This window comes from Micropterus salmoides, unplaced genomic scaffold, assembly GCF_014851395.1.
Source record: "Micropterus salmoides isolate LMB-PRFRI ecotype aquatic unplaced genomic scaffold, ASM1485139v1 Ms_hic_scaffold_11, whole genome shotgun sequence".
Classification (NCBI taxonomy): Eukaryota; Metazoa; Chordata; class Actinopteri; order Centrarchiformes; family Centrarchidae; genus Micropterus; species Micropterus salmoides.
The window spans coordinates 24,198,399-24,226,359 of record NW_024040152.1 but is presented as its reverse complement, the minus strand read 5'-3'; the positions used below and the strand labels follow the sequence as shown (position 1 = coordinate 24,226,359).

Below are 27,961 nucleotides of genomic sequence, written 5' to 3'. Positions count from 1 at the left end.
AGCCTTTTTTTGACCACAGCAACCCCTGCAGTGAGAAGCCCATTTTCATCACTCCTTCTGGCCACACAAAAACACAGATACAAACAGTGAGGGCTGGCTAGGCGCAACCAAGGGACCAAGGAAAGCCGCATAAAAACAAGAGCCTCCGTAAGCAAAACAGAGAGGAGAAACAGTCAAGTAGAAAAGCTCGGCCAGTAAATCATACAGCTAATTCCAAAGTTGTGTGTCCGTTTGTATAGTTCAAGCAACCTATAATTTTAAATACAAATGCGGACCTTTCTCATTCTGACTGCAAGGAGCCTGGCAGAATTATATTTGTATGCTATATTACCATAGAAACAAGCAGTGCAGCTCTCACCCACTCTTCCAGATAAAAGAGGAAAAGGCACAAGCAGAAACCTCTGTCAAAACATGATGATAGCAGCACATAACTCCAACAAACCAAGTGTCATGTCTATGTTTGGAATCCTTTCCTCTCACATCAGAAATGTTTTGGCTCAAGAAAAAAAAAATATATATATACAGTATGTATGTATAGGATGGGCAAATGTAGTATACATAGTTTCCATTTATCAATCTATTTAGAATTTGAGATGAGATCCAATGCCTTATATGGCCCAGGTGCAGACAGGAGGCAGAATATCATGAAAAGGCTGCATTCAGCTGTGACTGCCTAGGCTCATTGAGATGTCAAACAGCAGATGTCATTGCATTATACCATGAAGTGAGTGCAAAACAATGAAGGAACCAGTCACCAACAACAGTTCACTAGAATATGGAGCTGGATAGCACCATACCTACTGGATAAAGAAACATGGCCAATAGGAGAATACCTGGGAGCAACCTGAGCCAGCTACTAGGCGTTTGTCAGAAAGCTTGAATGAAATATATGCTAATGCATTAACACTAATAGTTGATTTTAGTTGTGTTGGTGATTATGATGAAGTTAATTTTCTGGCAGGACATTTTCAACAATATGTATGTTACACATTTAATTATATTATATTATTATAATTTATATTTTAACACCATCACAATCATTTTCATAGTGCAGTGACATATAATGGGGTGAATGACGTTTCTGTCATTGCCGCTCCGGGCTCGCCGCCCCAGCTACATTTAAATCCCAGGGACTAAACATCTCGCGACAATGGCGTAGCAGTTTATGGCACCAACATATCTTCCAGGGATGAACCCTCAAGAGGTTGTTTATAATAGAGGGGCATGCTGCTGCTGGTCCAATACAAAATAAGGGTTTCTGACAGAAATAAGTTCTGTGGATGTTAACAGTGCTGGGAATTCAAAGGTTTAAATTATTTTAAGATAATTAAAAGAGAGCATCAAGTGGGCTTTCCACAGTTGCATAGCAACACCTAGAAATACATGTACGTGCTTCCCCAGAAGCTGTTTAGTGAGAAGTGAAGGTTCTGCAGGTTACCAATGCCATGTTTGCAAACAAAGATACATCTATTAGCTGTACCTAATGTTTCAAGTGTCCATTTGCATTTGGATGTGACAAGCAGCTGTTCGGTGTGATAAGAAGATTCTGCAGACCATGTTTGCTGTTTCCAAACATGAAAGACATCCAAAAGTGTCCAGATGTACCTCAATATGAGAAAAATAACTCCACCAGTCCAGTGTGTGTATGAAAGTTGCAAGGAAACATCCTCCTACCTTTATGGTTGAAGAGCCCCTCCATCTCCATGGAAGACCTGGAGTGAGCGATACAGAGCATGGAGCAGGGTACGATGCCCTCCTGGGCTGGAGAGCGGTCTGTGGTCCGCACCAGGCACCAGTCGGGCTTGTCATGGAGTCGCTCCAGAACCTCCACAGTCTGGCCTCGGCGCACGGTCAGCTCCCCACTGCTGCTCCCGTTACTGGCCACGAAGTCATGGATCACCACTGTTAACTCACAGCCACCGGACAGCTGAAATGGATAGAGGGCAGAAGTCAAGTCTGTGAAAACCTATTGATGTATATCTGTATACCAATGTTGGTCACATGTTTGCACAAATAATACAGTCTCCACAGGGCACTTGGTGAGGTTAAATTATGTCCACCAAGTCATTAAACAAATTAATGTGAAACTAAACACAGCATGTATGTGTGCAGTGAAAAACTGTGATTAGATTATTGCTAAATTGACTTTAGGAGGAACGAATCCTCTTGGAAAACATTGATTTTTCCAAGGGGATAGCCTGCAGCCACTGGTATATCTGGAGCCAGTGTGCAATGATATTTAGGACAGAAACACTGCGTAAAGAGTGTCTTATGATAGCTGTAAGAGGTATCTCATCCAGTCAGTATTGAATCCAGTCAATCCAGTGTTGTGGCTCTCAGATTATAAATTTGAAAGACAGACATTTCCTATTATTTTTCCTGCTACATATACTGATGACAAAAAGCAAGTTGATTCAGTAAAATAATTTCTGAATAGACTTAATGGATTTGCAGAACAAAAAGCAAATATTCCCCCTCAACATCCTTTGCTAACAGCACATGCACTGATGATTAGTGACTCATTCTAGCACAAATGAACAAAACGTCACTGACGATCTGGCGTCTGAGTGTCTATGAAAAGAAACATTAGATAGGGGTGGAACACGGTGGAATTAGTAATTTTGCTCACTGGTTATTGTCAAAGGTATCTCGGTACAACACGTGACTGAAAATGCAGCTGCTTATCGCTATTAATGCTTCGATGTGTGTTCTGTGCCCGACCGTGAAAGATATACAGTAACAGTACACCAGAGGATGCACAAATTCAGTTATACTCCAAGACTGAAATGCTAAAGCACATTTCTCAGTGTCTGAGACATGGTAAACATTGTATTGAACACAAAAATGCAAATAAATACTGCAAACATCCAATAATGTATAGCTTTTCCTAATTCAAAGTTTTCAAGTTATTAATTCCTCACTAATCGTCAGCAATTTGCAACTTGTAAACAGTGACATATGCCTATATTAAATAATTCTGAGCCATGAAACCTTCAATAATTTCAGTCATCTTGTGGGCGTTTATATTCAATATGTCTTGATGGCAGATGAACAATGTCTTATGCACAACTTATACTATTAGTCATACAGATAATAATACTGTAGCCACACTCTCAGCAGACTAAAATTATTCTCACATGCTTTTCATAGTTTTACTGCTGCTTAAACTGGACGTGCTCCTTATTCATAGTGTTTGTTTGAAATGTACATGCAGTTTTCCGTGTGTGCTACACAACTGAAACAGATTGCATTAATTAATAATTTCAAAGATGTTCGCTGTCGCTAAATGTCACAATAGTGCCCTTTTTTACAAGCACATTATTTATAGCATACCCTTTGGTAGTGTGGTAAAGCCAGAGAGCTGAGGAGCTGAGAAACGGGATGTGAGCTCCTGTCCTCCAGCCTCTCCATTGTTCTGCACTCCCTCATCACGGCAGAAGTCCCAAAGAGCTTGAAAACTCTACAGCGGTATGATTTCTACAGCAATCCACTAAAAATGTCCTAAATCACAATGAGAAGACGCTCACTGGATAAACATCAAATGTCTGGAAAATAGTCAAATTTACTGAACTTTTTATGGAATATTTCCTCTAGGAAAAACAGCACCAGACAATTACAATCCGGATCCATTAGAACATCCAAGGGCTAGAAGAAAAGCTGCTGCCATCAACAAGCGCTCCTGTGGGTGCTTACAATCACAGAAATTAAGGTTAAATGATTCCCTGTTGTGTGTTTTTTCCTCGTAGCGGAGTGGTTAATCCAAAAGATTCTTTAAACAACTGTTGCCACAATTTAGCACACTAATGTCCATCTATCAACAAAAGACGCACCAGAAAATTTGTCGAAAAAAACCCAACAACACAGTGGTCGCATGTATATTTCTACGTTTGAAGCAAAGTGCGAGATCGATAGCTGTGAGGACTTAAAACTGTGCTCTCCAGTCTGGCACACAGACGAGCATCCTCTGTGAAGAGAGTGTGGGAGGCTGAAGCTGCTGATACACAAGTCAGTCACTAAAGCAGAGACACACGCAGGAACATGGGCGTGCACACACACACACACTAACACAAACACACCACTGTCACTGCCTCTTGAATGAGAGGTCTCACAGAGAGTCCTCACAGAGAGAGAGAGATAGAGAGAAGCATTCACAAAGTGAGATTGAGATACACAATTTACATTTGCATGTGTGATTGTGTGTTTTGTATATTTATGCCTGTGAGTATGTCCTTAACTGAGGCGACAATGACTAATTAATTACTGTCTGTGATAGTTTTGACACAAGTGGACCGATACACACACACACTGCTCAGCTCCTCACCTTTACAATTTCATTTTATGTTACGTGAAACAACCAAAAAGCTGAGCTTTGCTCTGACAGTTAATTAAACAACCACAGTCAACACACTAAGCTCATTTCCTTATTTTACTGTTTCCTGAGGCCGAGCTGGGGAAGGTCCAATTCAAGTGTGAAAATAATGACCTCATGTAAGAGTGCATTGCTACATTTTATAATTAGTATGACATGAACGTATGGAACATATCTAACGTATCTATGTGTGCTGGTGTGTGTGTGTGTGTTAGCCTTACAGTTGCTCATACTGAGCGTAGGAGGACAGGCCTTCTGTGGTGCTATTACCAGATCTAACAACGACCGAATATCAGTGTACCCAGAGAGATACGATTCTCTCTCTCTCTCACACACACACAGTTTTAAAGCTCTGTCAGATGGACTGTTTCTTCCTCCTAACACAATCAAACACTTACACAGGAAACAACTTGAGGAGAGTTGCCTGCATCTAACCAGTCTGCAGCTTCTGATGGTCATGTCACTGTGTGACGGCACATGGATACAGACCAATGACAGAGTAGCTAGCTACTGACTGAATGAACTGAATGAACTGAATGAACTGAATGGTGAATGGTGAATCTTAAAAAATAAAATAAAACTGGAAAAACTGACTCTTTTGTGTATCACTAAAGTTCTGCAGACTAGATTTAAGGGATGAAAAACGCTGGAGATTGTGTGTTCCTACCTTATCACTGTCCAGTGTGTTCTGGGATGTACGTGAGGCGATGGAGATGGTATCGGGTTGACTGCTGGCATCTCCCTGGCTGTCCAGCTCCTCTCCGTCCCTGCAGGCAGACATTATCATTACATCATCATCATTAGTATTATTAATAGTCTTTTTTAGGCCTTTTATTGGTTGTATTTATTAAGGAAACTAAAGAAGCCTAATTCCAGTGCCAAGTTCTTGTCAACTTTTAAAGAGGAGAAAGCATAATGACTGGAAATATCACCAACTGGCACGGGAGCTGCACACAACAGGACTGGAGGGCTCTGCAGCAGGTGATTAAAACTGCTGAGAAGATTGTTTGTACCTATCTACCGAGCATCAGTGATGTCGGTGAGGTGAGGTCCCTGCGCAGAGCCCAAAGGATACAAAAAGACAGTGCCCACCCCAGCCACAGCCTGTTCACCATGCTGCCATCTGGAAATACATATAGAAGTATCTGCTGTCGCATCACCAGACTGCAGAGCAGCTTTTGCCCCCAGGCTATGACACTTTTAAACTCCAATTAAAATGAATCCTCCACACTGCACCACACAAAATAATTTCTGTATACCATCTTATAATTGTTGTACAAGGGAACTACAAACTGCATCTCATTTTACAGCCCTGTTGGAATAAATTTACCTTGTACCTTGAAATACTGGTACTGGAGTTCATACACTGTAACACTCTGGATTCTGAGATGTTTTTGCTCTGTAGCGTCATTATTGTTTTTCTCCAGTATGGTTGCAATGCTTGATTCAAGCTGTGCCCAGCTGCAGCATTGGTCATGATTGGAAAACTGATTCAATGGTTTTAACATTTTATACTGTATTAATTTGAAATATTTGTTGCATGCAGTACACTTGTTTTATCATTGTTATGATGGCATAACTGACATTTAAAGTAATTAACAACATTAACAAAAAAGTAATACACTGTTAGCTTACCGTCTGCCCTTATGTTTGGTTGTGGTGGCTTTTGGGATGTGGATAGGCTCCTTCAGTGCTCCACGCAAGTGGACAGTTCGCTCCTGGATGACCTCCCGAATGTGTTTGATCCAGTCCTGCTTGTTCTCAATACTTGAAGCCTGGGACACAACACACGATTGGGTCAGATGAAATTTACAGCTTTCAGTATGTACAGCTGATATGTCTGCAGTGTGGCCAGGTGTTTTATTTCCAGCTTTGTCACATACAGACACAGACAGAACATGAAATCAGCAACAAGAGAGTGAATAGCAGTGAAAAATAAAAGTGTTTGCCCTGTTCACTTTGCCTGAATGAATTAATTGCTGACCCATAACACAGTATCAGTTCTAATTTAGCAATTATGTAGTTTTGTCTGGTCCCACATGAGTGCTTTGATCCCTGCAGTCTTGTATTTGAGTCACAGAAATGTGAAATGATGGCAACAGTATCTCCTTAACTCCACTTAGGATTCCACAGAGAGATTTTAGACTTTTATTTTCAGCCTTGTGTTTATTTACGTCACTGAGCCACTGCGACACTGTATTTTGTGTATGACTATCCTCGTCTGTGTCTTCTCCTCCTTCTTCACTTAGCAACCAGCAGCACCAAGGCTGCTGTGTTACATAAAACACAGATAAGGATGGTCATCAAAAATTATGTAATAAGACAGATAGCTGCAGCACACACATTCACACATCGTAACACTGGGATCCACGACTTTCTGTCTTTCTCTCAAAAACAAACACATGCACCCTGCATAAAACATTGCTTCTGACTCACTGCGTGAGAACTACCAAGTTACGTGTTAGTTTGGATTGTGACCTATCAACTGGTATGCTAATGTTTTATGTGTGATGAGTGAATAAGTAGCAGAAAGTAACACTTTAACCCCCTACAGGGACTTAACTTTCTTGGCTGAACAGAGAAAACTATGTAGGATTTAGTAGGGGTGGACTACAGACATGGAGTGACTCTTCTTTATGTGTGAGCAACTTGTTCGCTCCTGCAAAAGGAGATTCATATGGGGGCTATTTTATACTTAGTACAGTACTGGTAGTGGGATTGAAGTAACATTTCTCACTTAATTCATATCAGATTAAAAGAGGAAAAAGCTGTTTATTCAAAATGACTTTGTTAATGTAAATATGAATGCAGAGACTAAACATTTTCCCTTTATCTTCAATATTAAAATCAGCATGTTGATACCTTGAGGACGATCTTGTTGTCTGAAGTCGGGGTCCTGCCCACCCACAGGGCAAACTTACAAGGATCTCCCTCCACATGTTCTGTCACTCCAAGCTCTGATGTCTGAGGGGGTGAATAACATGTCAGCAAATTCACATGATACATAAAGAAAACATTATGCGATAAGAATTTGTAACCAACATACAAACAATATGTGTCAGAGGTCTTCCAGCTGACCCAATTACTAAAAACTAAGGATCAGTCCTGAACCAAACCAGGTCTTAAGTTTATACTTTTGAGCCATACTCAGTCTTAAGTTAGGTCCAGCTTGAATGTAAAATAAATTTGATTTGATCAACAAAACCTGAAATGACTAAAGGAAGAGTCTGATAACATGAACAACACAAGCTGAGTTAGGCATTCAATACACATGACTTTAATAACCAGTATATAACAACTATGCATCCAAAGCTTCCTAGGATCATTCATTGATGGCCCTAGTAAGTTTCACAGTACATTGTAATTGACTTCTCAGCTGACATAATTGGTAGGGAAAAATAACAAACAATATAGTCTGTTAAAACAATACATTACTTACAAAGAGCTTGCTCTTGTACAGATACTTGCTGCGCCCGTTGGAGTCTTTGACTTCCTTGCTGAAAACAAGGGACATCTCGAAGAGGAAGAGGTGTCGGTCGCGACCCTTCCGGATCAGAGTCTTGGGATCCCATACCTGGAAGGACTCCTGTAGTATCAACTCTCCCTGTGAGTCAATGTTCCCATCAAACCCTGAAGTAGTCAAGGGAGAAGAAGAAAAGTACAATTTAGGGGTGTTAAGTGTACAGTATGTACAAATATGTTTGTGGGTGGCAAATGGAGGAAAGCGATTGATGACTCACATCTGAGTGGTTTGTGTTGAATGAATAAAAAGTGAGTAATGCAATTTCATTCAAGTTGTTTCATTGGAAACATCCGACACTCCGAACACACTCAGTGAGCAGTTATACAGGTGACTTTTAAAAAACCATGTGAGTTTCATAAATAGCAGAGGCGACTGTGTATGTGAGTGTGTGTGTGTGTCTCTATACCCACCATCAAGCATAGAGAGGTGCATGGCGTCATTGGCTCTCTTGGGGACACTGAGCATCACCTCAAGACCGTCCTTGATCTCACCCTTACCCTCCTCACAGCATGTCAACAACTCCTACAACACAAGCACACAAACAGAGACATAAAAGACATTTAAATGAGAAAGCCAAGAACGCATTAATGATTTTGTTAAATGGTTCCTACTGTGTGCATTACTTTGTTTGCAAAAGGTGAATATTGCTAGACCAGATCTCCTTCCATATATTTATGTTTAGGGCATGTTGTACCTTGAGAAGGAGCTGGTATTTAGTGATTCTCTGGACTGGTTTGATCAGGTAAGAGGAGATAGAGTTGGCAAGGCGATGTCTTTGCTGGATTTCCTGTAAACCAAAAAGGGAAACAGACACATGTCTTAAAGAAGCTAAGGTCTTAGGTCATTATTCTAACACATGTCCTGTACGGCCAAACCTTGAGAGCTCAAAAATCTCTATCACTAATCCTTGAAACGCATTTTTTTTTTCATCAAACTCCAAGAAGTATTATATGGATTATAAAGTGTAAAACTCATCCTGACTCTAATATCAAGTTAGTGAGTTATTATAAATTTAAACAGTAGTGATACATTGTTACTTACATCAAAGTAGGGTCCAGCATGTTCCAGGATGAGCTGAGTGGAGTCTGGCTTGTTCTTACAGTAGTTCACATACATTTGGAACTTATCAGCCTGAGCAGGAGAAACATCATCAGTGCTTTACTCACAAGCTCTCAAAAGTCTCAAAATGTGTAATACTCTATAGGCCTAATGTACTAAAGAATATTATGTTTTCGTATTTAAACCTAATATGAACCTTCATTGTATAGAAAAAAAGATGCTGATATAAACAGAAATTAAAACAACGTAGATATAAACAGCTCAGGAATCCAAATAAAAACTTGTACAGAACTTGTAACTTGTAGATCTCTTACCCAAGTCACAAAACAATGGCCGACATCCTCTGGGAGCTGCTCATACTTCTCCAGCTCCTTCAGGAAGATACTGTACACAGACCGAAAGATTAAAAAGAAGCAGTGGACCACATTTTGCCTGTTCACTACTCCTGAAAAAAAAGAAAACTGTTAAAGAAAAATGTTGCAGATTACTGCTCTACTGACTTGTGATGAAACTCGTAGAGATCCTGCATGTTCCCAAAGATGATGTGTTCCTTGTTGACAATACCAGGAGGAATCTCCTCCACACCGCTGGTCATCTCCCACAGGTACGTCTGCACAAACACACAAACACACACCAGAGAATAACTACTTAAAAACCTAGAAATGTGATATAAGAGCATCTGATCATCATATTACATACTTCAATGAATCATTTATTCTTATTCTGTGAGCAAACTACTGAAATATCGAAAGAAAAAGTACAGAGAAAAAGTGCAACAAAGTAAAATATAAGGACAAAAGATACAAATTAAGACGACATTTACCAAATCACACTAGGGCAATGAATATGACTCCATTTGACTAAACAGTCAATTCACTACAAGTCAGTAAACAGTTAATTGTGTAAAAATTTAAGTACATTGTGTCTGTGTTTGCTAGAATACTTACATCCATACACTCCCGTAGGTCTCTGACGTAGGCTTTCTCTGTTTGTATCAGCTCAGCCATTATAAATCTGACAGGACATGTGCATTGAAAGAGGAGACACTGATGAACATTGCCAGGAGCTTCAGCTGCCCAAATATAAATTATAACCACCTGTGGCAAAGACTAGTATGTACAAAATAAACACCCCTCCAAAAAACTAAGCATTTAAAAGATAAAGAATACACTCTACTGTTTTTCTTAGAAACTTTTTGTTGTAATACCAGTCATTCCACATAACAGGAAAGTCTGTATGTATTAATATCACATACAAAACATTATGTTGACTGTGCAAAGAGAATGTGTGGTAGCATTTTAGCTAGGGAGGGAATTGCAGGGTACCTCAGGATACGATACGATACATGGCTCACGATAACCATAATATCACGATACAGCAATTCTGCGATAATCGATACATCGTTTGACAATCCTAAAGTGATACATCAGGATATCTGTCTAACTATTATTACAAAATGCCTGTGAAAAAGTTTGCTATTTATTTGCTGTAAATCCAAACTATTAGAAAACAGCACAATTCTGCTCTGTAAATAAAACTACAGAGCAACTATGAAAAATTATCATCAAAACATTTGTTTATAAAAATTCAAATTCACAGAATTTTTATGTGCAAATACAAATTGCTGTGTACCACCTAAGTCTAATCTCTACATCACATTATATTAATAACTGTTCAGTGACACAGCAATGTGCTGCCCTTTCTCTTCCTACTGATAGCTGTATTTTTAGGCCACTGGGAATAGTGAGTTTGAGTTTTGACCCTTTGGGGTTGCTGTACCTGGTCTGTGTGGAGTGCAGAAACAGTAGAGTAGCAGATCAAGACAGTGAAGTTAGAAGCTCTTTTTTCATTTCACAGAGCTCAGGAAACATGTTGTTTGCACAGTATGTTCAGCATGTGAAGCAAAATGTGTAGTTTATATTAAGATTCTATTTTCGCGATCGCGATGCTAATGTTTGTTAGCACGTTAATGGAGATTCCCATTATAGGTTAGCATTGAGCTAACTGTTGAAGCGTACTTTTTTATTAATATTATATATAGATACGATGGGCTGGAATATCGATAAAGTATCAGGAAAAAAATATATATTGCCGTATCGATTTATTGTCACACCCCTAATTTTAGGCATGCATTTACTGGTCTAAATTCATGCATCCATGCATAACACCCCCCATGGCTCACTAAAACATATGTATTATAATTTACAGGCAGTTCACGGCTCCCCCATGTATAAATTTCCCCCACAAACCATTTAAAACTAATTACCACAGATATTCTATACTGCGTCATGAATACTGAATCATTTTGTGATAAAAACAAATAAGGCATCCTCTCAGGTGCACCATAAATTCTCTCCATTTGTTTACACACTTATTTTGAAGATTTCTGTGTTCAATATTATGGTGCTCATGGCCTCTGGGTAATTTAAGTCCACATTATCACTAACCTTAACAATTTCAAATTAAATGAAAACCTTTCTGCAGCTATAAAACGTTAATCGTATTAAAACATAATATGTTTCCATATGTTTGCAGGAAATTACTGAAACATTCATCCAGGCATTTTTCCAGGCCTGTGTAGGAAAGCAGCGATCAGACGAGAGTGTGCCAGGGCAATGTCTGTTGCACTTACTCTTTCCTTCGTGCTGACTTCCTCTTTTCCTCGTTGAGCTCATGGGCAGCATCCCTCAACTTGACCTCTAACCCTGGGGCACTGGCTGGGATGATGTCCAGCTGCAGCTCTTTACTCTGAAAAGGAGACTGTGGCTTTTATGTTGCACATAACAGGCATGGGGGTCATTCACTAGTCAACACACCAATGTGTGATGTATTTGCTTTCCCTTAGCACCTGGTGGTGAACTCGTGGAGATAATTAGGAACATGCAGTGACAGTAGGTGAAAGTCAACAGATTCTCCAATATCTATATACAACTGACCACCTGGTGCAAGCTCTCATACTTGAAACTACAATAAATAGAAAGCCAGAGGTAGTTTGTGCAATTAAATTGTTCAAATTAAATCAGATTTTTTAAAAATCTTTACAAAGTCTAGAGATATTATTACTGTAACTTGTGCCAGGTATCAAAGGCTGTGTCGTCTTTCATTATACAGCATCAACGCAAGGTTTTAGCATAAATCATATGTATAGAGTTTGTCGAAAACACATGAGTAAGAACATTGTTGACATCTGTATTCTTCTTTGATTTTTATCAATGGTGTGCACTCACAGCCTTGTTGGAGTCTGAAGAAATGCCGAGCGCTGTTTCCAGGCAGGTTCGGTATTTGTCCATGCGGAGAGAGAAGTCCCTGTAGCGCTTGTCCACAGAGGACACCCATTTCTTTATCTCCAGGGCATGGGCGTGGCCCTTGTCACAAAAACCATCCGCCAGCTGGATCAACAGCTTTACCCGCTCTTTGGTTTGCTGTCAATAGAGAAGAGATGGCCGCAGAGAGGCAGTGCCAGTGGGGGAAAGGTAGATGAGAGAGAGAGAGAGAGAGTTAGGAATCAGTGTGTTGCTTGATGGACATAATAGCTTGTTCTCTAACACAATAACAGTCACACACCAATGAGGAAAGAGGATAATACACTGCCCTGGGAATGGGCCTCACAGTAGAGCACAGGACTTGTGCAAACACCCACACACACACCCACACACACACAAAACACAACCAGCCGAGCAACAAGCATAAAAGTGCGCACATACAGTTTCTACCTGTGCCATTTTATTAAACATAAACACACATACACGTACCTTTGCTGTGATCTGGAAGTCTTCGTGCTCTTTTAACAGCTCCTGTGTGTGGTGAATGCTGGAGCCTGTGGATGTGTGTGTGGACAGGTAGAACTCTCCAGTGTCATGGATCCACTCCAAGGCCTGAGGAACCAACCAATCCCAAGTGAGTACATTTACACTGCAGGACTTTTTATTACACAATTTGACACAGTCTCTATAACTATCCAAATCTGAAGACATGGTACAAGCTGGTACAGTAGGAACGCTACAAAGTCTTGGGGTAGTTCGAATAATTAACCAGCATCATCGATTCCTATCCAGTGAAACATCTGTTTATATTTGAACTGATCAAGGTTTGATATTCATAGAGTTTCCCACTGTACAGTTAAAGAATCCCTTTATAATGCCCCCAATTACATTCATGAAAATTACAGATACAGAAATGACATCATTATGACACAAGTCATCAGTTTACTTTGCAGATAAAATTTGTTCCCACCTATCAAACATCGGACTTATCAATACATCTCTAACATTCAGTTGCAAGGAGGTCCTACTTAGCTTCTATTATTTGTAATGTCTGTGTATTTTATAACTAGCAGTGGCGGAACTGGTCCAGTCAAACTGTGAGACCAAAAATTATTTGGGCCCTGGGGATAAAACCTGGATCGCCCTAGAATAGCCATGTCCTAGAAACATCTATGATGTCATCTGATTTTATTGGCTAAGCACATTGCTGTGCGCCTGTCCTGTGCTATCCAAACACCACAAGAGGGAGCAATGTGCCTTGTATTTACCAGCCCTAGAATAGGTATGAGAGCTTAAGGCCCACAGATTGTAATTCACTTCGGCTTCTTGAAAATAGAGTTTCCAGAAGTCAATGTTAAAACACTCAACACACAAAAGTCTGCTCAGTCTGTGGAGTGTGAAGAGATCTTGGCTGTTACTAAACAGTATTATCCAAACTCGGGGCACCTCATGGGTCCTTGTATCATTTAATAATGGCCGATCAGAGGCTTGCTTGGTTGAGAAAATACTGAGTGTTCTTGTGACGTGACCTTTCATTCTAGCTAAGATCTCTTATTCTTCTAAAACATAGAAAAACTTCCAGTGGTTGGAATGTTCAGTACAGCCTCAGGGGTAAAAATGAGCGGTGAGACTTTTTCTCTTTGTCTGGCAATGCTCTATAATAAACGTAGTGTTTAATTTTACTGGACCACATAATGATAGCTGTCTTTAAGACTGTCATTGTTGCAAATGTCTGCCAGCTTACATCATTTCCAGTATTTTTGAAATGTATCATTACTAAGGAAACACAGACCGCTTGATTTAAAAAGAGAGACAAAGCAAGAGGGAAGTTGCAGCTGTACAGTCAACTTGCTGATGTAGTTCCAATCACCTAACAGGCAGGAGGCTTATTTCTACTTACTATTTCTGACACACACAGGATCATAAGCACACACCTGTTTGGCGCTGCGTTCAAATACCACATATTGCTGGCACTGGTCCAGCCTCCGCTTCCTCATTGTCCAGAAGTGGAGCACTCTGTTCTCTCTCTGCAGCAACTCATTCAAGATATCTGATGACACAACACAAGCACACAATATCAATGTATTCAAGATGTTTGTTACAGTATGTCAGCATTTTACAGGAACATAACAAAAACCTTAATTTATTATTCTGTGATTTTAAGAAACAGTAAGTGGATATGAAAAAAAAGTTAAATAAGCTAATAATAACTTCTTCTTTGCAATGATAAGATACAGAAAAGACAAGGAGATTATCAAGTTGTCTACTTACTCTTAACCTGAGTCTCTGGAGCTTTGACATGGGACAACATGCCGGGCATGTTGACACTGTTCCTGTGCAGGTACTTCAAGAAGACATCAGCATTACGCCTGGCTAATGTACAGGCCTGTAAGTGTGCAGAATGAGAACAGATGTCACACAGGGTTAATAGTAATATCCTATTGACTAATCAAGTATTGAAAATGAGCTCAGATATCACACAAATCGTTGATTAAACATGTCTTTTCTTAAAGATAAATTGAAATAACTTCATCTTTCTCACCTTAAGGAAGGCCTCTTTCTGCTCCAGATGTTTGCTGACCATGGGAGTGACGTGGTCTGAGTCACTGTTCGGGCCCAGTTTATCAGCACCACCACACCAGTCTTCTTCTCTCTTATACTCTTGCTCCAGGCTTTCTAACACACTGCACACCTGAGACATAGATGATCCACTACATTTAACCACTGTGCAATGCAACACTGGCCTTCTCCTGCTCCAGACTGTCATGCAACCTGCATAGTGCAGGCGCAAGCTTTCCAAGTGTATTGATGTTCACAAAGGAGAGTGTAATTTCTGTTGTACCTGTTCGGAGGTCTTGTAGAAGGCTACAGAAGCATTAACCAGCTTAAGTCGGTCCTCCATCTTCAGCATCAGCTGCTGCCAGTGGTCTGCCACCTTCAAGTCAGACAAAACAAATCAGTTACGACTGACGTATTTAAAATAGCAACCCCCTCAGCTACATTATTATCCTTGTTCTCTTTTAGAGATGGATAAAATTGTAAGAGAGCAATACCTTTTCTGCACAGTCTCTGATCATATCCATGTCGTAGTGGTTTGCCTGGAGTAAGGCCTCCGCCTTCTGCTGTACCTGCAGCGCACTCTGATGGGTTTTCTGCATGGGGGATATGGGTGAGATACAAAAACAATGAAATTCATGAGTTACATGAATCTCCATATCACAATGATTGCTTTGAAAATAGGAGCCCAGCTTCTGGTTGACCCCACAGGGCAGTTTGGTGGAGGGTTTAGGAAAGGCTAAATAGATAAAAGCATTGTCTGATTATAGCGGAGTTATAAAGATTGTCTTGAAGTGAGCATCCAGGAGAGGAAATGAGCTAGGGAGGTAATAAAATGAATGAATTTCTGTGTCATAGCTATGAGCCTGAGAATAAGGCTGTTGCTCCTTGCTGGACTGAGTGCTGAACACTAGAGGGAGGTAAAACAGAAGGAGATAAAGGAAGAATGAAGGATTTCCTGCCACCTTTGATAAAGTCTGCTGCACCTGCAGGGTACCATCAAGGAGGACATTTTCATATCATTTGCTCCTTTGTGACCACGCAGGACCCATTGTGGGTTTATTTTCCTCATTTTAGGACTACAGTTATAGCATGTGTGTTAAAATTCAAGTCCCACATAAGCAATAATCGTAAACACAGCTTTCTCCTGAGTGTGCATCTTTGTGTTGTGTTGTGTTTGTGTGTGTGTGTGTGTATGCGAGCTCTGTAGAAGTAGGTCAGGTACAGGCCTGCATTAAAATGAGCCAGACTCGACAGAGTTCAAAGGAAATGCACCCTGCATAATCAGTGGCAAAGAGAGAAAGGAAATAAAGAAGAAAGGTAAGCAGAAAGAGAAGAAAGAGAGAGGTAGAGATTTATTTATAATTCCATTTCATGTGTGACTTGACTGATGAGAAGGGGAGGCGGTGAAGACACATATGAACCTGAGAAGAGTTGACGAAAGGTTGAACAGAGCAGAGGAGATGGTAGACGTGGTAAAAGATAAGGCAAAAAGGAGGGTGAAGAATGGAGCATGAAGGGATGAATCAAGGCAAACAAGATGAAAGGGAAGAAGAGGAAGAAGTGGGTTAAGGATATGTATGAGGAAAATGAAAGACACATGCAACGGAAAGTACAAAGCACATGGATATCAACATATTGCTTCTAGATTCTTCATGAATAGAGGCTGAAAGAAGAGCAAGAACAGGAAAACTTTGTATGTATTTTTTTATTTTACCTCTATTGCATGTTGGAATTGTTCATGTTCCTTCTGCAGCTGTTCGGCTTCTTGTAACGAACTGGCTGTGATCAGACCAGCGTTCAGCATGGACTCACCATTACGGATCCAGCCCAGCACCTAAAACACACATAGCGCACGCGCAGACACATGCACACACACAAGTTTTGTTATTATTCACTCTTTACTTTTTAGCAGACTGGAAATATTTGCACAACTTACATCAGTTTCAGTCAAATTCAAAAATGGACCAATCCCTTGCAAAAAGGTGTAAGCTGCAGCCCAAATTCGTTCTTTCTTCTCTGTCCTCTATTCTTTGTTCTTATTTTCTTTTCTCCTTCCATTAGCTCTATAACATGCTCTTTTCATGTGCACCAAACTTTCTTTTTTTCCCACTGCTTCCCTAACCTCCTCATTCCTTTGCATCCTCACTCTGCTTCTGGTTGAGTCCCTGAACTCACATGAAATTTCACCTTGCACACATTTCCTAACCTACCTACTCTTTCCTTTATTCAGCCCTTTCTCCCCTTTGTACATAATCTCTTCAGCTACCACAAAACCTAGCACTGCGCACTCCTAGGTGCACACAAAATCCCATTTGCTCATAGTTTTGTTGGCCTAGTTCTAGCCAAAGGCTATGTTAAATACAGTCTGACCCCCCCCTCTCTCTGACTCAGCAAGCACACCTGCTGTGTGGGTGATGGGCAGAACTGAAGCTTGGCTATAAAAGTGATGATGCAACACAACTGTGACTCTTGTTTTTCAGCATCTTCAACAGGACCTCTGTTTCCACTGCACTTCCATTGCCCCGAGACAGGAAAGGTATGAGTTTTGAGCTGCTGAATATCAGAGAAGTTGTGTGCACATATGACATAACTCTAAGGCATGAGCAAACATCAGCAACTTCAGCAATAATGAGGACATGATTCATTTGTATGGTATGGCACACACTTAGATTTACATAATATATTCTAATATTTTATCATATAACTGCTTTGTTATAACCATTACTCTATCCATAATACCTTTTCTTAAGCTGTGTCATTTCATAATTACATACAGAAAGCAGCCCTAACAAGTACCCACCTCTTGGTTTGGGACATTTGAAGCAAAAAAAAAAAGGATACACCCTAAAAACAGCAACTTCAGTGCAGTAGTAATCTCTGGCCAGGACTTAAAGGCTATGATATTTATATCATCAGTAGCAGAAATATGCATGCTACAATTACCAGATTATGGTTGTTTCCAATGTTAGCCTAACAGGGTTGCAGTGATTTCCCAGGATGTTGTGCAGGGGGTGTGTAATAAACAGGCTTTGTAAGGGAAAGGAAGGCAGAAGCAGTTGGGCTGTATATTTCACTGAAATCTGAGAAATCCATGTTAAAGACTACATTGCACAGTGGTTTATGATGTGTGCTGATCTGATCTGTGTGTACACTGTAAGAAAATCAGGTGTTTGTACACAGCCCTGGCTCTGTAAATGGAAGTGGCCCACATCCCGCCACACAACACTATTCCAGCCGTTCCATCCATGACTTCTGTGTCAGGTAACGCTAAATGACGTGCCCACAGACATTCAGCTTATTTTCTAGTTTGCCAAGACGTGCTGTTATTGTGATGTTAGCTAGGTAGCAGGAGAGTTGTGGGTATTGCTATTTGGAGCTGTTGTGCTGGCTCTGTGACCATCTCGTCCTCTCTGCATGTTAGCTTCACAGCAGAAACTGTAGCGACAGTTTGCTAACCCACAACTTAGCTAATGATAGTTCTGTGTTGTTGTCGCTCTATTTCATGGTATTTGTCATGGTGTTGGATTTCTCCAGAATAACTACCTCAACCCTTTAAAAGTATTTACTACCTTAAAAACCACAAGCCACTGCTTAAGACAATTCTGATTTATTAACCATCATTAGCTGCACAGACATGCAGTATATTTCTGTCACGGTCCAGAGCTGCATATAAAGCACTGACTCTCTGTGGGCAGTGCAGTGCATTTTCTGTTTTGCTGCAGTGCTCTGTGGGTATAATTTTGATTATTTTAGTCTCAATTTCATATCTGCCACTACTTTTGTTCTATTTCTCAGTTTGTTTTTTTTTGCTTTGTAATATCAGTAGGCTACATTGCAAACTCCACACAATTGTGTTGCTGTGATTGTGCTACTCATTGAATATCAGGAGTCGCTATTTGACATGCTTGTCACTACCACAACAATAAGCTATGAAATCCTGTTTCTTTCCCTTCCTATCAAGTCAGATTTTGTCTGGCCCATTTGTGTTTCCCTGAATTCCCATTTATCTACCCCTTCTCTTTAAACCTTGGCTGAACATCCAACCATACTGTATCACTCTATTCCTCAAAGTCAGAAAGCGATATAGGCAGCGAGCAAGAGAGAATGAAATAAGAGGGAGCGAGATTGTTGACACAGGATGAGTCATCTACCCATGGTCATGTACAGACAGAACTTAGTGTAGCACTTCAACACATGCTGCTGTAACATCATGCTGTAGCAATAAATTGTCAGAAAGGCTTTCCATATATCAGTTTGACCTAGGTCTTAAGAATAAAAAAAAGCATTGCAGAAAGCTGTAGGCCTGCATATATAGAGCATGTGAGCGTTCATGCACAAGCTCTGTCTTTCACTTCTAATATCTATCTATATCTAACACTATATTTTACTTTATCATAAATTAAATATTCTATATGTATATGCTTCAGCTGTTTAAAAACGACATTGTCTGTTTATTACAGGGATTACTCTTTTATAAATAAAAAGCCCAGCAGCTTTATTGTAGCTTGAGTGCTTTCAGAATCCCACCTTCACCTTCCGATCACTGCTTTAAAGCTGTGCCATTCTCTAAACTTGTAAGACTCTCTTGTCATTTTCTTCTTCAAGTACGTACCTGTTTGACTTCAGCCTGTAGATGCCTTAGTTGGACACACTGCTCCAGGTGTCTCCTGTGCTGCTCTGCCGCCAGGTCCAACTCCTGCTGCTTCTCATGGAGAAACTCCAGCAGGTCCTGAACCCGCGTGGCCATGTCCACGTCCCTGTCGCATAACAGCTCCACACCTGTACACAATAGATATTTTTGTTATGTCACCAATAACAATCTTCCTATTTATTCACACAGTAATCACTTACTCACTAACTCACTTGGTACTGACAAGGAAAAATAGGTATTAAATAAAGAGGTATTTAGCAATTCTGCACACATCTCTTCCATTTTACTTGCACCTATAGAATATCAACAGCTGGATGGCTACATATTTCATAGTACATAGTTTTAAAATTATTTATGGCATAGACAGCTTACATTTTATGACATAAAGCAATGTTGATCTTGTGGGAGCTGACTAAATTATGTCTGAAAGCCATTTCCTACACATACCACATGACAAATTTCTCTTTGACATAATCTGTACTCACATTTTAATTCTGTATTCCATAGCACCATTGTGTGTCAGGTGTGATGCTAGCTGCGAGGCTGGCCCTGATAAATTATTGTCCTTAGGCAAGCTTCAGGACAATAATAGCTTATTAGCATATTTACTATCATTAAGGTAGCCATGTAGCTAGCTGTAGCAGTGTAGCTGGCTTTGTGCAGAGCCAGGCATCAACTAGATTTGCACTGTGACAGTGCAAATGCTCTGTATTTGTATAGCGCTTTTCTAGTCTTTTCGACCACTCAAAGCACTTACACTACATCACAATCACCATTCAAACAGAAACTAACATTTATACACATTCATACACTGGTGAAACAGCCACGGGCTCAGTATCTTGCCCAAGGACACTTCCACAGCCGCCCACAGACAGTCTCTGAGGTGAAACATCATGATAACACAGGAGGCGTGGTCCTGGTCATCTAAAAAGTATTTCTGTGTATGTGTGCGACCTACAGTGTTTTAACCTGACGGTGAGCATGACCCTTACAGATTAAGAGGCAAAATCTGTTGGGAAAAGCAGATCTGCCTCCCAATCCCTCCTCCTCTTTCCATAAATGTCTGTTTCATTCCTCACTCATTCACTCCCAACATATCCAGCATCCATCTCCTCCTCTCTCTTAATTAATCCCACATGTATCTGCTACTTGCAAATCAAGTTAAAATGAATGTGTTGTTCCAACAGATTCATCTCACCATATGCCCTACATATACCCGTAGTGCATTTAGTCTGTCCTTGAAAAGATACTTTAGGAAGTCTGTTTTTATGCCCTCACTCACCAGAAGCCTGGACCTCAGTGACATACTGCAGCAACTCTTGTCCCTGGTGGATGACGTCAAAGGTGAGGTTATTCATAGTAAGCGCCTTGTCTGCATGATGTTGTAGCCTCTGCTCAGCCAGGGTCAGGTCCTCTGTGTCAAAGTCACTCATCTGCTGGGACAGTTCCTCGTTCCATGACTCCAGGTCTGAGATGATCTATGAGGGGGAAAGTAAACAGCAATTTTTTTCTTGGATTTTTGACGTCATTTGATAGTCGCATGAAAAATAGAGGAAGAGAAAGATTGTATGAAATTATATGTGGCAAAGGTCCCTGACTAAATTTCGAAGCCAGGATGCCAATGTTTCATGGCACAAACATTACACTGCTAAGACAACAAGATGCCCTACAGAAACTGTTTAATCACTGTAACCCAACTCCCTTTGCCGACTGCCATAATAACAGATAACATATTACACTGCTGATGCATGGCTGGTAAAGCAGATGTACCGAGATGTCAGCGCTCGTCTCTGACTGCCCACGCAGACTGAATCATGATACCAGGGGCACCTTGATCCTGGCACCATCCAGCTCTGTCTGTCAATGTTTTTTTTTTTTTTAACAAACTCAGGAGGACTAGTCTACACTTAATTTAAAAATGTACCCTCCTCTTGCACTGGGCATACGGAGTTACCATAAATGTAGTGTATACCGGAACATGTAAGCACTTTGGCCAGCCACTGTGATCAGTACACACATTTCTCTGTCAATATTAGTGTCAAAATGTGACCACCTGCATGGATGCCCACATATTTAGCTGAAAAATCTTTCTGTAAAGCAAATGTCAGTATACAACCTCCTGCTTTCTCTCTCCCTTTTCACCATTACCTTCACCTATACAATGCTCCAATTTCTCTGTGAAAGGGTGTGTTACTACTTACATCTGTACCTATTCTTCTTCACTAAGCCAAGTATGTAATAGCAGGACACCTTCTGCTCAAAGACAGCTGCTTACAATATTCAACTAGCACAGCAGGGAGCTCACAGGCAGTAAGAGACCTGCTGACCATTTAAACACAGGCGGACAACGGACTGTCTCCGTCAGACAAGCCTCGGCCCATGGAGACATCTTCGATGCGGTGAAATCCATAGTAAAGTTAACTTTTTTTTGTGTGTGTCTTGGACAAAGGTTTATTACAAATCCATTAAAGTAGTTTTCTCTATTATTCAAAACCATGACTTAACATAAAAGTCCTTTTCATAACCAGTAGGTTCTTTGTGCACATCCCCATTGAATATGTTTAAATACAAAAAGTAAGTTAATCCTCTTTTGCAATAAAGACCATTATTCTCTCTCCAAGTAGAGAAGCATACTTGCCTTATGACAGCAGACAAGGTACTGCAGGAATTGGGATTCACACAAATTTCCCTTCTATAAAATCTCCTCTAAAATCCTATAAAAACGTGAAATTCTTGGCTAGCACATGAAGTAATCTTATCAAGCCTTTTCATAACATAATAATATGATACCCTCTCTAAGCAATATTACAATTTTTACAAATCTGGCAACAAATTAGAAACTTACCAAGCACTCATTTGCACCTTGCTTTCCTCTCCTCTTACAGTTAAGTAAAATGCCATCTGTGTGCAAAAAGACCATTTCCTTCAACTACCAAGACAGTGAAAACTAACTAATGGAGGAGATAAGTCTCCTCTTTGACCTCGTCTTTTTTTTCCTCTGAGGTCTGCAGTGATACAGGTCTTATCGTCAGAGAAGAAAGTATTGTGAGACAACTGTATGTCTCGCCTCAATCCATGCCCTCACCTCAAACACACACATGCACTCAGGCCAGGAGGGCGGGTCACAGTGTACGTTCACGTGTGTGTGTGTGTGTGTGTGTGTGTGTGTGTGTAGGGAGTGGCGGGAAACAAATGCCTCCACCGCCCATCTTCATGCTCGAGCACTGTGTCATATTAATCCCCTGTCTATGTGTGTGTATGTGTGGGCGTACTCCAGTGTTCAACACGAGAGATTACCAGATTTGCCACCATCCCCTGACTTGACACGCAGAGCTAATGTTTGATTTATTTGTTCTTTTGGACTTAACAATACAGACACAAAAGAGTTGAACTCAACCACAGAACTTCTATTAGCACACAGTGGAGAAATGTGAAGTTTGTGCATTCGATAGGTTTTGTTTCTCATGTATTCTATAGTTGTCAAGAATCCACAATTTCACACATTATTGTCTGTTAGGTTTTATGATGAGTCTTCCCATGTGTTCTTAAGCTTCCCATGTTTGTGTCTTGAAAGTCCAGCTGGCAATAGCAGGAAAGGTAAAGCAAATGTTGTAGGTATTCATGGAAACACAACAATAATTACATAATCATCCGATCATTAACACAAACAACAGGTGTTTGGTCTACTATTACGTAAGTCTGTAAAATCAGGTTTGGCAGGAATTAAAAAATTTAACTGATTGTGACATGGATTTTGTGCATTTAAATCCCGCTCGTAAGGGTAGAGCAACTGTTTCTGTCTGAAAAAAGTTCCCCCCGACACCATCAAAATTGAATTTTAATTTAATTTTTATCAATCATTAACAACACACGCTATTGAAATAAAACAAAAGATTCTGGTTAGCAAATTAGCCTTGCTTGCGTCAGATCCCTTTTCAATTTTTTTACATGATTAACATTCATGCAACTTTAGGTCTGCTCAACATCCATGCCCTCCCTGCAATGTCACTACGGGCCCCCAAGGGGGGGCCCGCCATGCTAAGGGCTCTGTGAGGCGGTACAATGTCCATGGTTCAAATCCTGGCCTATCCTTTATTCCATTTTGTACCCCTCTCTCTCTCAAGATTTCCTATCTTCATCTCTCAGACTAAAAAATTACCTTTTTTAGAAAAAAAAAAAAAATCTAAATTCTGACCTGATAATAATGCCATTGGAGGAATACCCAGGGGATCCTAAAGTGACTGCAATTCATTGTGAGGGAGGCATGAATGTCTGTATCAAATATAATGGCAATCCATCTAATAGTTGTTGAGACATTACACTCAAAACCACAAATCTGAATGTCATGGTGAAGCAAGAGGAAAAGTTAAGGGATCACCAAATTCATCCTCTTGTCACCAGGAACATTCTAACAAGCTATTTCGATATTTTCGAACTTTGACCTGCTAGTGGCACTACAGGAGATCATCAAAGTCATTAAGATTCATCATCAGGGCACGGTGGATTGTCATGCTGCTAGCGTGGATAAAAATGCTGTCCTCACATCACACTAGTGATGTGATTATTATTGAAATCCATGTCCATACACAGATGCTTTCATTCACCATATCCCTCACCATTGCTTTGCACAAACCTTATTTTTACTTCAACTATCCTCATGACTCAAATCTGATTCGGCAATCAAGAGAAACATAAAAAAATATTTTAAAAGAGCAGTTATCATATCTGAGCACCAGCTGAGAAAAGCATTTGCTCTCACAGTGGGATGTTAAGGAATTAGTGGATACAATGTAGCCAATTGCTGGTTGGGGAGCAGGAAACAAAATTGGAATGAGTCAGTGGATGAGATGCGTCAAGTGGAACTAAATACTTTTATAATGTGGCACACACGAGAGTGCTGCTGTGAATTCAACTGAGCTTTGAACCAGCAGGAATCCTTGCTACACTACTAAATCTCCCTTTTACAGTGTAATGGTCTATCAGCTCAGAGTCACAGTCATTTTGGTTTTCACATGTAATTGATCTTTTTGCATTTAAGAAAAAAAACTACTAAGACAAAAAAACTAAAAACAATGGTTTAATATGGTATATTCACATCGGTCATTCCCTTTTTCTCAACTTAACCCATTCTCTGCAATTTTATTTTCACCTCCACTATTTCACCTTACTTTCTTTTAAAGCATAATAATCTGTACACCTCAATTTCTCCCATTCATCTACCTCCTCCTTCCTTTCTGTAATTTTAGAAATTCTGGTCCACCTCTGATATTTTTCACACTCATTAGTGAAGCTCTTTTCCCCTCAGATATCCATATGCTTCATCCAACCCTGTGCATCCTTCAAACCCCATCTTCTCATCTACTCTTTCCGTCCTTCTAAGTCTATCTATTGCCTGAACATTGCAAAAATAAATATTCATCATACATCAAGCCTCCATCTCCTGCCTACTCACGTCGATGGCGTCCCTCTCAAAGATGCGGAGCTGAAGGAAGAGCTCCAGTTTGATCTTCCTTTCCTGGAACAGCTCCTCCATCTGGCCCTGGGCCTCGTCCAACTGCTGCAGCACGCTCTCAATGTGGGCCATGGAGCTGTTGTGGGGAGTCTTGTTGCTCGAGATGGCCGAGTCTCTGTGGAGAGCGGTCAAATACAGAGGAGTTAGTCATGTACATTGTATTTGTGGTCAGAGATCCCAGTTCTTTGGGAGACATCCCTGAGGAAGTCAAAGAAAAACACTTGTTTTTTCTCCTTTGGAACAATTTCCCCTTTTCTTTGCTCAGTTTATGTAGTTGCATTCCAACATGGACCAGGGTGAGTTATAACAATGACAAACCCTGGTTTACAGCTAAACTCAGACAGCTAAGGTTGGAAAATTAGGAGGCATTTAGGAGTGGTGACAGGGTGGCAGGGCGTTAAAGTACAGGTTTAGCAGGGAGGTGCGAGAAGCTAAACAACTGTACTCAGAGAGACTAAAGAACCAGTTCTCTGCAAACGACGCCACTTCTGTCTGGAGGGGGTTCAGACAGATCACAAACTATAAACCCAAAGTCCTCCACTCCATAAACGATTTTCGCCTGGTAAATGAGCTGAAACAGTTCTACTGGCGCTTTGAGAGTCAATCGGACACCATCACCTGTGACTCCTCTGCTCACCTTCAGCCTCAGTCCACCACTTCTTCGCTCCCCTCCTCAGAGCTGGCCAGCTCCAGCCCCTCCCCTCCTCTCTCCATCACAGAGAGGGAAGTCAACAGTCTTTTCAGGAGGAAGAAACCCCACAAAGAAGCTGGGCCGGTCTCTGTCTCCCCATCCACCTTGAAGCAGTATGCTGATCAGCTGTCTCCGGTGTTCACAGACATTTTTAACACCTCACTGGAGACATGCCATGTGCCAGCCTGCTTCAAAGCCTCCACTATCATCCCTGTCCCCAAGAAACCAAGGACCACGGGACTAAACGACTACAGACCCGTCGCCCTGACCTCTGTGGTTATGAAGTCCTTTTAACGCCTTGTGTTGTCCCACCTAAAATCCATTACAGAGCCACTCCTGGACCCCCAGCAGTTCGCCTACAGAGCCAACAGGTCTGTAGATGATGCAGTAAACATGGCCCTTCATTACATCCTCCAGCACCTGGACTCCCCAGGAACCTACACCAGGATCCTGTTTGTGGATTTCAGCTCTGCTGTTAACACCATCATCCCGGCCCTGCTGCAGGACAAGCTCTCCCAGCTGAACGTGCCTGACTCCACCTGCAGGTGGATCACTGACTTCCTGATGGACAGGAAGCAGCATGTGAAGCTGGGAAAACATGTCTCTGATTCCAGGACCATCAGCACCGGTTCCCCTCAGGGCTGTGTCCTTTCCCCCCTTCTCTTCTCCCTGTACACCAACAGCTGCACCTCCAGTCACCAGTCTGTCAAGCTCCTGAAGTTTGCGGACGACACCACCCTCATTGGGCTCATCTCAGGTGGGGACGAGTCCACCTGCAGGTGGGAGATCAACCATCTGGTGACCTGGTGCAGCCAGAACAGTCAACAGCTCAATGCTCTGAAGACTGTGGAGATGGTCGTGGACTTCAGAAAGAGCACAGCCCCACCCTCCCCCACTATCCTGTGTGACTCCTCAGTCACCACTGTGGACTCCTTCCGCTTCCTGGGCACCATCATCTCCCAGGACCTCAAGTGGGAGCTGAACATCACCTCCCTCACCAAGAAGGCCCAGTAGAGGATGCACTTCCTGCGGCAGCTGAAGAAGCCTGCCAAAGACAATGATGTTGCACTTCTACACCGCCATCAATGAGTCCATCCTCACCTCCTCCATCACCATCTGGTATGCTGCTGCCACTGCCAGGGACAAGGGCAGGCTGCAGCACATCATTCGCTCTGCAGAGAAGGTGATTGGCTGCAATCTTCCTTCTCTTCTGGACCTGTACTCCTCGAGGACTCTGAGGCGAGCAGGAAAGATTGCAGCTGACTCCTCCCACCCCAGACACAAACTGTTTCAGACTCTCCCCTCTGGCAGGAGGCTGCGGTCCATCAGGACCAAAACCTCTCGCCACAAAAACAGCTTCTTCCCGTCTGCAACTAGCCTCATTAACAAGGCCCGGGTCCCCTACTGACACTCCCCCCTTGCAAATGATACAAATGTCTCTGCACATGTAAATACTGTTTCATCTCATGTCGGGCACAGACCTGTCATGTCGCACATATTTGTTGTTGACTGTTGATCTTTGTTGTTTTTATTTTTATGTTGTCAGTTTATACTGTATGTACACAATATTCTCTTCCGTTGCCTTACTTCTGCACGGTACAGACCCAGAATAATGCACATGTATATATCTGCAACGTTGTTCTTCCATTCCATATTTATATATTTCTACATTTATTTATGTTGACTGTATGTTTGTCTACGTGTAGCACCTTATCACCACAGCAAACTCCTCGTATGTGTAAAACACTACTTGGCAATAAAGCTCCTTCTGATTCTTCTGATTACTAGTCTGTTATCTTTCTCCTTTAGTATTTATTTTTTCACATTATTGTTCAATGATTTGCATTTCAATTTGTCAAATCACTATGGACTTGGGCTTTGCATTCTTTAGTTTTGGTATTTAGTAAGTTGTTTTCTTCAGTGATATAGAAATTCATTAATGTTGAAACTCTTTGAATGCAACTCAAGTTAAGACAGTGTGTTTGTATATGTTAATGTAATGAGCATATACCCTTGTTATATTAGACATTACAATATGCAGACATTAGTGTAGCATGTATTAATAATTGTCACCTGAGCTGTTGTATGAGGTCCTCTCCCTCCTTGATGACATTGACAGTAGCCTGTAGGGTGGTCTGCTGCTGCTGGCCGAAACGCTTGATCAGGTCCTGCACTGCTTCCACCGACTCCGCATACACATCATCCAGCAGTTCCTTCTGAAGCTCCTCCAACCACGTCCAAAGCTAGAGATTGACAGGAAAGGCGAGCCAGTTAAAAGGCAGAATCACGCAGTGTATACCTCCAAGAGCAGTGAAAAAAAAAGCAGGAAGCAAC

At 41.2% G+C, this 27,961-nt stretch overlaps 1 protein-coding gene across 4 annotated transcripts in view; it reads right to left on the bottom strand.

The window, feature by feature from the left end:
* Window positions 1-27,961, bottom strand: part of triob (trio Rho guanine nucleotide exchange factor b) — a 114,295-nt gene that overhangs the window by 20,723 nt on the left and 65,611 nt on the right. For all 4 annotated transcript variants that reach the window (XM_038711918.1, XM_038711916.1, XM_038711915.1 and 1 more), the window contains 24 exons: window positions 27,701-27,870; window positions 24,877-25,051; window positions 20,707-20,902; window positions 19,386-19,552; window positions 16,488-16,607; window positions 15,268-15,366; window positions 15,057-15,149; window positions 14,757-14,906; window positions 14,486-14,600; window positions 14,149-14,264; window positions 12,704-12,826; window positions 12,179-12,373; window positions 11,584-11,699; window positions 9,899-9,965; window positions 9,452-9,561; window positions 9,266-9,335; window positions 8,934-9,023; window positions 8,587-8,679; window positions 8,303-8,414; window positions 7,809-7,999; window positions 7,232-7,333; window positions 6,005-6,144; window positions 5,037-5,136; window positions 1,675-1,927 (listed from right to left, as the gene is read on the bottom strand). In XM_038711918.1, coding sequence (XP_038567846.1) covers window positions 1,675-1,927; window positions 5,037-5,136; window positions 6,005-6,144; window positions 7,232-7,333; window positions 7,809-7,999; window positions 8,303-8,414; window positions 8,587-8,679; window positions 8,934-9,023; window positions 9,266-9,335; window positions 9,452-9,561; window positions 9,899-9,965; window positions 11,584-11,699; window positions 12,179-12,373; window positions 12,704-12,826; window positions 14,149-14,264; window positions 14,486-14,600; window positions 14,757-14,906; window positions 15,057-15,149; window positions 15,268-15,366; window positions 16,488-16,607; window positions 19,386-19,552; window positions 20,707-20,902; window positions 24,877-25,051; window positions 27,701-27,870 — 3,163 coding nt within the window. The remainder of the gene's footprint in view (window positions 1-1,674; window positions 1,928-5,036; window positions 5,137-6,004; window positions 6,145-7,231; window positions 7,334-7,808; window positions 8,000-8,302; window positions 8,415-8,586; window positions 8,680-8,933; window positions 9,024-9,265; window positions 9,336-9,451; window positions 9,562-9,898; window positions 9,966-11,583; window positions 11,700-12,178; window positions 12,374-12,703; window positions 12,827-14,148; window positions 14,265-14,485; window positions 14,601-14,756; window positions 14,907-15,056; window positions 15,150-15,267; window positions 15,367-16,487; window positions 16,608-19,385; window positions 19,553-20,706; window positions 20,903-24,876; window positions 25,052-27,700; window positions 27,871-27,961) is intronic.